Source organism: Palaemon carinicauda, chromosome 16 (assembly GCF_036898095.1).
Source record: "Palaemon carinicauda isolate YSFRI2023 chromosome 16, ASM3689809v2, whole genome shotgun sequence".
NCBI classification, from domain to species: Eukaryota; Metazoa; Arthropoda; class Malacostraca; order Decapoda; family Palaemonidae; genus Palaemon; species Palaemon carinicauda.
Genome location: NC_090740.1, coordinates 5462381 through 5473578, shown reverse-complemented (window position 1 = coordinate 5473578; position 11198 = coordinate 5462381). Strand labels below are relative to the sequence as shown.

Sequence of the window (11198 nt, the reverse complement as noted above, 5' to 3'; positions counted from 1 at the left end):
AATATCTGCACCTAACACAACAATCGAGTGCATTCTATACATATCTTTGAAATACATTGGTAGTGTATAATCTATCAATTATAGACAGCTATTCTTCTATCATTCTCTCCTCAAGACCAGACCACCTCTGCATACTCACTCGCAACAATGCCTTAGGACTTAATGTTACCTATGGCAACTCATACCAATTCTAAGCTCTAGTAACAATCTATCTGGTAATTTCTAAAAAGGAGTTACTGGCTTCGTATCATACCCATTCATGTTCATGAGAGCTTGAAAGACCACGAAATTTGCAGCATAATGATCATGTCTGAATAACTAATCCACCTATACTGTAAACCATTCCTGATCAAAACGGGTATAATCTCTTTGTCCTGATTTAAATTCACCCAAACATTACCACTTCTGTGCCACAAGAAGTCTTTCCCCAGATCCTTGACACATTCAAGCCATATCCTGCAAGGACCTCTCTTGATCCTTGTCTTTAGTTGCACACACACATAATACCCTACTAATTCACCGATTGGAATCAACCCTTCAATTCTTTGGCCATCAACATCACCATATATAACTTTAGCTTTCTAGTATCTGCTTACAAGCCCCTCCCACAGAACCCAAGTCCAAGAAGATCACACCCAGGAATTGCTTCTTCCTTCTAATAAATACCTGCGCTTCCTTCACCAATATCTGAAGTTTCTTTTCAGTACCAACACCTGTTGTTTGCTTCACAATTTCTCTAATAATTCCATCGATAATTTTCATATTCCAGGTAAATTCTCTATATATTAACACACATAAATGGATATAATGGATAATTCAAGACAAGACATATGATATAAAATATTTGGCTTTCATAGAAGAAAACAGATAGTTAAAGTTTATGAATATATTTCCATCAAGAATATAGTTCAATGCTAAATTCTATAATTGAGTGAGTAACTTTTTCATCTAATAATACAAGCAAGAGTTACAAACAACTAATCTAATTCAGCCATTGAGTGTTTTAAGTTGATTTTCATAATCTACTGTAACGTGCTTCAAATTTCTAGTTAGTAGGCCAATGGATTCCCAACGGATGGTCTTTTTCATTGGATGTGCAAACATACAATCCTTTGAGTCTGTATTGAAACCTGAGACCAGTTCGTAACGAAATCAAAAACATATTTACTCAAGGAAAAGAATTATATTTAATTTTCACTTATAATAGATTATATATCAGCATGAAAATCTTCAGACTTGTAGATAATTTACTTATTGACATCACTAATATATTTCCAAATGGCAGATGTTGAGGTTGCATTTAGCATCAAGGGTGCCCCCTGCCGGGTCACATGTGCTTCTATCACTCCATCTCTGTATCGACACATAACGGCCAATTATCGGTGGATCTTGAGTCAGAACAATGAATTTGTCAGGCCCCAAAGGTTCACTGTAAAAGGCAAATTGTGTGTAGGATGAGAAGTCCCCTCCCGGCACGGGGTGATCTCCAATGCGAAACTCGTAGTCTTTAAGGTCAACAGTTGTGTAGTAGTTTTCTGTTAAGAACTTAATTTCACGAATGGGATGCATACTGCCCAGGTCGATCAGGTACCAATCATCCCAGCAGTGACCAGTAATAGCACAGTCGGCAAAATTTCCATAACTGTGGATTCCATCAACAAGATGCTCCTTATATCTGGGAAGTAAGGGTTTAGAACCTGTGATAGTTGAGCCAGCAGCATAGTCCTTCATACTATTGGTGTAACAAAGTAGAGCATTTGCTGTGTCGAGTTCCTTGTATTCAGCAACCACATACATGTAATAGAAAAAACAAGAGGCGGTGTCCAATGAATAACGCCATAGGTTGCACCAGTCCAGATTTTGACAGCTAGCAGAACAGATCAGTTTGATAAAAGAAGCTAATGCAATAGAAGGTGAATAAACTTGACTTCCACTCTGGCGAGCGCCGTTTTCCAGTCGAGTCTGTGATATCAGGACCGATCTCCAGAGAGTGCCCTGGTCTGCCTCAGATTCTTGAAAAAGAGCCATATCCAGAGAGATTTTGAGGAGCAGGATTGATAAAATTTGGGGTTTCATGTTGAGAACAGAACGAACGAGGCAGTACAGTTGTCTAAGTACTCTAGCAGTTGAAGCCCAATATTTGGACGATCGCTTAATTGCAAATATATAAAGAACCATCATCCCCTGACTGGACTTCGTGAACAGGTCCTCTTCAACTTGGATCTTCGGTAGAATAACCTAACTGGTGTCTGGACTGGAGACCCTGCCAGGCGTGTTAGTTCCATCGATCAATAAACATTCTAGAATTCCAGCAGTGAGTAAGAGGATACGATGGCCAAAATATTTTTCATATTAGAAATATGCTGTTTCATGTTCTTAATCAAAAGTATGGACGACAGTCTTGATATAGAATACTCCAGTGCCACTTTACAGAGTACAGAAGACACCACAAAATCCGCTCCACTTGGCTTGCATATCGCGTTTCTTATGCTTCCTTTCCAAAGTCTGGTGGCTTGATAATAGAAGCTTTTGCTCAATCCCATTTTCGATTAGGATAAGCAGAACTTATCATCTTTTTTTCAAACTCAATAAAAAAAAAATTGCACTACCATGACAAGAGGCAATTAAGAACTAGCTATTAAACCGAATAATTAAATGTATTCCCACTATAGAAGAAGAAATGAAACTTCTTTTAGATGGAGTGTCCCAGAACTTGAGCCTGGACGTATCCAACACACTGAATTTGGTGAGACCCCACTACTCGAAATGGTTTCCATTAAGAGACTGCAAAAGGCTTTACATTAGGACATAACTATAGCCACTAGAAACAAATATCAATAATACAAAAAGAAAAAAAAAGCTCAATGGAATAACGTGAACATAACTTACAGCAAGAAGATTAAAACTTTTTCTGAGTTAGATTCAATCAGCACAAAGTACAGGGGGCCAATTTAATTAAATTTTACTGCTTTGTTTAGAGTGTTACCTATGGATACAATCATAGTATTGGATTTATTAACTTATACAAATTCATCTTTATACTCGATAAATGTCATAATATTAAAAAAAAGTAATAAGATAATTATATCTAAAGAAATATATTTTTCAACATCCATACATGAATAATAGTTGAGGTTGAACCACTTGTACATAACTTTTATGCATCATAAACAATAAAACCATGTGCATATATATATATATATATATATATATATATATATATATATATATATATATATATATATATAAAACAGATTTTGACATAGGAAAAATCTATTTTTGCTAGAGATACCCATGTCGTCCTAATGGAAGTTCCTCAAAAGCAGCTTTTAACCTGGATAATTTCTGTGAGTGAGATACCAGAGAATTTAGCCTAAGAAGTATCACAGGGTTATATCCCCTGGAGCAAATATCCTGAGAGATATCATGTATGCAACAGGGATGTGTTGAAAACAAGCCACGGCTATCCTTCCCCAAATAGAGTTAACTTTGTCTCAAAGGATAAGGGATAGGATTGGATACACGTGGACGATAGAGCCGTTACAACTTCTGATCCCAGTGTTCTACTATACATGGGCGAGAGAGCCGTTACGACTTCTGATCACAGTGTGCTACTATACGTAGCCGAGAGAGCCGTTACAACTTCTGATCAGAGTGTGCTACTATACGTTGGCGAGAGAGCCGTCACAGCTTCCGATCCCAGTGTGCTACTATACGTTGGCGAGAGAGCCGTCACAACTTCCGATCCCACTGTGGTACTATACGTAGCCGAGAGAGCTGTTACAACTTCTGATCCCAGTTTGCTACTATACAATGGTGAGAGAGCCGTCACAACTTCCAATTCCAGTGTGCTACTATACGTAGCCGAGAAAGCCGTTACAACTTGTGATCCCAGTGTGCTAATATACGTGAGCGGGAGAGCCGTTATGACTTCCGATCATAGTGTGCTACTATACATGGGCGAGAGAGCCGTTACAACTTCTGATCCCAGTGTGCTACTATACAATGGCGAGAGAGCCGTCACAACTTCCAATCCCAGTGTGCTACTATACGTAGCCGAGAGAGTCGTTACAACTTCTGATCCCAGTGTGCTACTATACGTGAGCGAGAGAGCAGTTACGACTTCCGATCGCAGTGTGCTACTATACATGGGCGAGAGAGCCGTTACGACTTCCGATCATAGTGTGCTACTATACGTAGCCGAGAGAGCCGTTACAACTTCTGATCAGAGTGTGCTACTATACGTTGGCGAGAGAGCTGTCACAGCTTCCGATCCCAGTGTGCTACTATACGTTGGCGAGAGAGCCGTTACAACTTCTGATCCCATTGTGCTACTATCGTAGCCGAGAGAGCTGTTACAACTTCTGATCCCAGTGCGCTACTATACAATGGCGAGAGAGCTGTCACAGCTTCCGATCCCAGTGTGCTACTATACGTAGCCGAGAGAGCCGTTACAACTTCTGATCCCATTGTGGTACTATACATAGCCGAGAGAGCCGTTACAACTTCTGATCCCAGTGAGCTACTATACAATGGCGAGAGAGCCGTCACAACTTCCAATCCCAGTGTGCTACTATATGTAGCCGAGAGAGCCGTTACAACTTCTGATTCCAGTGTGCTACTATACGGGAGCGAGAGAGCCGTTATGACTTCCGATCACAGTGTGCTACTATATGTTGCCAAGAGAGCCGTTACAACTTCTGATCCCAGTGTGCTACTAAATGTAGGCGAGAGAGCCGTTAAGACTTCCGATCCTAGTGTGCTAATATTCGTTGGTGAGAGAGCCGTCACAACTTCCGATCCTAGTGTGCTACTATACGTGGGCGAGAGAGCCGTTACAACTTCTGATCCCAGTGTGGTACTATACTAGCCGAGAGAGCCGTTACGACTTCTGATCCCAGTATGCTTCTATACGTTGGCGAGGAGCTGTCACAACTTCCGATCCCAGTGTGCTACTATACGTGAGTGAGAGAGCCGTTACTACTTCCGATCACAGTGTGCTACTATACGTGGACGAGAGAGCCTTTAAGACTTCTGATCCTAATGTGCTACTATACGTTGGCGAGAGAGCCGTCACAACTTCCGATCCCATTTGCTACTATACGTAGCCGAGAGAGCTGTTACAGCTTCTGATCCCAGTGTGCTACTATACGTTGGCGAGAGAGCCGTCATAACTTCCGATCCCAGTGTGCTACGATACGTAGCCGAGAGAGCCGTTACAACTTGTGATCCCAGTGTGCTACTATATGTAGACGAGAGAGCCGTTACGACTTCCGATCACAGTCTGCTACTATATGTAGCCGAGAGACCCGTTACAACTTCTGATCCCATGTGTGGTACTATACGTAGCCGAGAGAGCCGTTAAGACTTCTGATCCTAGTGTGCTACTATGTGTTGGCGAGAGAGCCGTCACAACTTCCGATCCCAGTGTGCTACTATACTTAGCCGAGAGAGCCATTACAATTTCTGATCCTAGTGCGTTACTGTACGTGGGCGAGAGAGCCGTTACGACTTCCGATCATAGTGTGCTACTATACGTAGCCGAGAGAGCCGTTACAACTTCTGATCAGAGTGTGCTACTATACGTTGGCGAGAGAGCTGTCACAGCTTCCGATCCCAGTGTGCTACTATACGTTGGCGAGAGAGCCGTTACAAACTCTGATCCCATTGTGCTACTATCGTAGCCGAGAGAGCTGTTACAACTTCTGATCCCAGTGCGCTACTATACAATGGCGAGAGAGCTGTCACAGCTTCCGATCCCAGTGTGCTACTATACGTAGCCGAGAGAGCCGTTACAACTTCTGATCCCATTGTGGTACTATACATAGCCGAGAGAGCCGTTACAACTTCTGATCCCAGTGCGCTACTATACAATGGCGAGAGAGCCGTCACAACTTCCAATCCCAGTGTGCTACTATATGTAGCCGAGAGAGCCGTTACAACTTCTGATTCCAGTGTGCTACTATACGTGAGCGAGAGAGCCGTTATGACTTCCGATCACAGTGTGCTACTATATGTTGCCAAGAGAGCCGTTACAACTTCTGATCCCAGTGTGCTACTAAATGTAGGCGAGAGAGCCGTTAAGACTTCCGATCCTAGTGTGCTAATATTCGTTGGCGAGAGAGCCGTCACAACTTCCGATCCTAGTGTGCTACTATACGTGGGCGAGAGAGCCGTTACAACTTCTGATCCCAGTGTGGTACTATACTAGCCGAGAGAGCCGTTACGACTTCTGATCCCAGTATGCTTCTATACGTTGGCGAGGAGCTGTCACAACTTCCGATCCCAGTGTGCTACTATACGTGAGTGAGAGAGCCGTTACTACTTCCGATCACAGTGTGCTACTATACGTGGACGAGAGAGCCTTTAAGACTTCTGATCCTAATGTGCTACTATACGTTGGCGAGAGAGCCGTCACAACTTCCGATCCCATTTGCTACTATACGTAGCCGAGAGAGCTGTTACAGCTTCTGATCCCAGTGTGCTACTATACTTTGGCGAGAGAGCTGTCATAACTTCCGATCCCAGTGTGCTACGATACGTAGCCGAGAGAGCCGTTACAACTTGTGATCCCAGTGTGCTACTATATGTAGACGAGAGAGCCGTTACGACTTCCGATCACAGTCTGCTACTATATGTAGCCGAGAGACCCGTTACAACTTCTGATCCCATATGTGGTACTATACGTAGCCGAGAGAGCCGTTAAGACTTCTGATCCTAGTGTGCTACTATGTGTTGGCGAGAGAGCCGTCACAACTTCCGATCCCAGTGTGCTACTATACTTAGCCGAGAGAGCCATTACAATTTCTGATCCTAGTGCGTTACTGTACGTGGGCGAGAGAGCCGTTACGACTTTCGATCACAGTGTGCTACTATACGTTTCCTGGTTTACTATTCCAGTAGTAGCTATCGCATGCCGCAAGGTCTCACAATGAGAATTAGGAAGGGATGAAAATTAACTGGCTAGTCCATCGGGACATGGGTATCTCACCCAAAAATAGATTTTTCCTATGTCAAAATCCGTCTCTTGGGCTCGAACCATGTAATACACCATTTTTTCTTATGAAGAGAATTCATAAAACTTAATCAGAATATTATTTTTTTTCCTTTTGTTTCAATATCTGTTTATTATTAGAATACAAGATACTATTGCACGAATAAGGCAGATTACTCAGGTTTTAAAGATTAAATATTCTATGAAAAAAAGAGAGGAAATTTAAGGAAATCATAACTTGGTGAAGGAAAATATGAGAAAACCTAAAATAAAGAGCAATGAAATGCATAGTATTACAAACTTGTGAAATGTAATCAGTTTATTTTTATAATATAATAAGTACTCCGATCAAGGGACGAAAATTGGAATACTGTATTTGTCAAAATAGACGAGTCAACCCTGTCAGCATGCTAGTCCGTGCCCACACAAGCACGAGAGTGGTGGGCCATACTGCCAATCACGACTGGATTGGCCTGTCCGGTCAAACATGCTGATAGGATGAGAAGACAGGCTAGTCCCGTCGAGTTTGTCCTGTTTACCCTCCATACACTGTTCGCGATCAAATCAGCGGGCCAATCCTGTGCGTGTATGGCCTGCTTTAAGGCGGCAGTCTGGCTGGAGTGTCCTCTGTGACGTTTCACAAGGGGCGGGGTTAGGTTTAAGCTCCGCCTCGTGAACAGACCCTAACTGTATTGACGCTGGTCTTGAGGGACCTTAGCAGCAGTGACGATGACCTGCCATGACAATCTTGTTGAAAGCTTTTATTTACCCCAGATTAGAAAAGCCAATTATACATACATACATATACCAAGGCACTTCCCCCAATTTTGATTTTGGGGGGTAGCCGACATCAACAAATGAAACACAAACAAAAAAGGGGACCTCTACTCTCTACGTTCCTCCCAGCCTAACAAGGGACTCAACCGAGTTCAGCTGGTACTGCTAGGGTGCCACAGCCCACCCTCCCACATATTACCACTGATTAGAAAAGCCAATTATACAAGAGTTTAATTGGTGCCCCCCAATCCCCCCCCCCTTTTGTTTTTTTGCTCTTTCAAGATATGATTAATTTAATTCTAGATCAATGTCTGACGTAGAACATTCAGGCTTGCGTGCAGAGTTCCTTGTAACTTTTTGTCATGTAAAGCTCAAAGTTTTGATTAATTTGATTTTCTTTAATAATGTTAATGGACATCGCATGTGTTGATTGATCCCTTTTGTTTAGGTGATAACAGGGAAATATTATTATCCTTATCTATTATTCCTAAAGTCTTTTTTTATGTTGTTCTGGCTAACCCATTGCTTCGGCATTGAGCTTTGCACGTCTTGTTAAAATGGCCTTATGAAAATAGCGTACTTTGTAATACTTCAAGTAATAATAATGAATACAATTTGATTACTGAATCCTTCATATATCAGAGATTACTTTTTTCTTTGAAGAATAAAAGATGAGGTATCTTAATTCTCTGCAATTATATAAAGCAGATGGTTTAAAGGTTTAAAGGCCGCTCATGAATGGCAGGGGCAAGGGACAGTGACATTGCCCTATCGAGCTGGACAATTCCCAAGAGACTGACCATATATAGGCTACATATCAGTGCCCAAGCCCCCTCTTCACCCAAGCTAGGTCCAAGGAGGGCCAGATATTGGCTGCTGATGACTTAGCAGATAGATCTAAATGCTCCTCAACCCCCCATCCTTAGCTCACAAGGATGGCGAGGCCACAGCTACCAAAAGAACTAACGAGTTTGAGTGGAACTCGAACTGAAGTCTGGCAATCACCAGTCAGGGACGTTACCACATCGGCCACCACAATCATTCATTTTTGAGGCCTACTGTTATCTTTTATTAGTTGGGAAAAAGTAGGGAAGATTAAATATCCTTTGCCAACAACGATGTTTATTGATGACTTATGTCAAAGTAGTTGATACAATTATTGATAAATTATTCATTAAATGGTAATAAGATAAAGATTAATATCAAGTATAATTATTATGTTAAAATTAAATAGTACCTATTTGATAATCAAATAAGAATTATAAATATACTGTAAATCTGAAAAATTGATAAATATTACGCAATAAGGAATAATTACTAAGAAATGGTAAAAATAACCAACATTGATAATCAAGTAATGGTTGAAATAAAGAATTTCAAAGGACAAGAAATAACTGAACATGACATTCATAAAATTATATAATCTCTATTATTATTATTATTATTATTATTATTATTATTATTATTATTATTATCTAAGCTAAAACCAAGGGCTCCAACATGGAAAAATAGCCCGGTGAGGAAAGGAAAAATAGAATTCAGTGCAACTGAGCTTAACTAAGTGCGAATATCTGCACCTAACACAACAATCGAGTGCATTCTATACATATCTTTGAAATACATTGGTAGTGTATAATCTATCAATTATAGACAGCTATTCTTCTATCATTCTCTCCTCAAGACCAGACCACCTCTGCATACTCACTCGCAACAATGCCTTAGGACTTAATGTTACCTATGGCAACTCATACCAATTCTAAGCTCTAGTAACAATCTATCTGGTAATTTCTAAAAAGGAGTTACTGGCTTCGTATCATACCCATTCATGTTCATGAGAGCTTGAAAGACCACGAAATTTGCAGCATAATGATCATGTCTGAATAACTAATCCACCTATACTGTAAACCATTCCTGATCAAAACAGGTATAATCTCCTTGTCCTGATTTCAATTCACCCAAACATTACCACTTCTGTGCCACAAGAAGTCTTTCCCCAGATCCTTGACACATTCAAGCCATATCCTGCAAAGACCTCTCTTGATCCTTGTCTTTAGTTCCACACACACATAATACCCTACTAATTCACCGATTGGAATCAACCCTTCAATTCTTTGGCCATCAACATCACCATATACAACTTTAGCTTTCTAGTATCTGCTTACAAGCCCCTCCCACAGAACCCAAATACAAGAAGATTACACCCAGGAATTGCTTCTTCCTTCTAATAAATACCTGCGCTTCCTTCACCAATATCTGAAGTTTCTTTTCAGTACCAACACCTGTTGTTTGCTTCACAATTTCTCTAATAATTCCATCGATAATTTTCATATTCCAGGTAAATACTCTATATATTAACACACACAAATGGATATAATGGAAAATTCAAGACAAGACATATAATATAAAATCTTTGGCTTTCATAGAAGAAAACAGATAGTTAAAGTTTATGAATATATTTCCGTCAAGAATATAGTTCAATGCTAAATTCTATAATTGAGTGAGTAACTTTTTCATCTAATAATACAAGCAAGAATTACAAACAACTAATCTAATTCAGCCATTGAGTGTTTTAAGTTGATTTTCATAATCTACTGTAACGTGCTTCAAATTTCTAGTTAGTAGGCCAATGGATTCCCAACGGATGGTCTTTTTCATTGGATGTGCAAACATACAATCCTTTGAGTCTTTATTGAAACCTGAGACCAGTTCGTAACGAAATCAAAAACAGATTTACTCAAGGAAAAGATTTATATTTAACTTTCACTTATAATAGATTATATATCAGCATGAAAATCTTCAGACTTGTAGATAATTTACTTATTGACATCACTAATATATTTCCAAATGGCAGATGTTGAGGTTGCATTTAGCATCAAGGGTGCCCCCTGCCGGGTCACATGTGCTTCTATCACTCCATCTCTGTATCGACACATAACGGCCAATTATCGGTGGATCTTGAGTCAGAACAATGAATTTGTCAGGCCCCAAAGGTTCACTGTAAAAGGCAAATTGTGTGTAGGATGAGAAGTCCCCTCCCGGCACGGGGTGATCTCCAATGCGAAACTCGTAGTCTTTAAGGTCAACAGTTGTGTAGTAGTTTTCTGTTAAGAACTTAATTTCACGAATGGGATGCATACTGCCCAGGTCGATCAGGTACCAATCATCCCAGCAGTGACCAGTAATAGCACAGTCGGCAAAATTTCCATAACTGTGGATTCCATCAACAAGATGCTCCTTATATCTGGGAAGTAAGGGTTTAGAACCTGTGATAGTTGAGCCAGCAGCATAGTCCTTCATACTATTGGTGTAACAAAGTAGAGCATTTGCTGTGTCGAGTTCCTTGTATTCAGCAACCACATACATGTAATAGAAAAAACAAGAGGCGGTGTCCAATGAATAACGCCATAGGTTGCACCAGTCCAGATTT

At 40.7% G+C, this 11198-nt stretch overlaps 1 protein-coding gene across 1 annotated transcript; it reads left to right on the top strand.

Annotated features, from left to right (window-relative positions):
* Positions 1-4645: 4645 nt before the first annotated feature.
* LOC137655910 (uncharacterized) lies at positions 4646-6211 on the top strand. Its single transcript, XM_068390130.1, has 3 exons — positions 4646-4775; positions 5350-5571; positions 5685-6211. Exons 1-3 carry the CDS (start codon positions 4646-4648, stop codon positions 6209-6211), a joined length of 879 nt encoding a protein of 292 aa, XP_068246231.1.
* Positions 6212-11198: the final 4987 nt, after the last annotated feature.

What these genes read in the sequence shown, in the direction of transcription:
- LOC137655910 (XM_068390130.1), top strand. Translation starts at nt 4,646, where the DNA reads ATGACTTCCGATCACAGTGTGCTACTATATGTTGCCAAGAGAGCCGTT. An exon ending in TAGTGTGCTAATATTCGTTG is followed by an intron (nt 4,776 to 5,349) that starts GTGAGAGAGCCG and finishes TACTATACGTAG; the next exon opens with CCGAGAGAGCCGTTAAGACT. An exon ending in CGTTACAACTTCTGATCAGA is followed by an intron (nt 5,572 to 5,684) that starts GTGTGCTACTAT and finishes CTACTATCGTAG; the next exon opens with CCGAGAGAGCTGTTACAACT.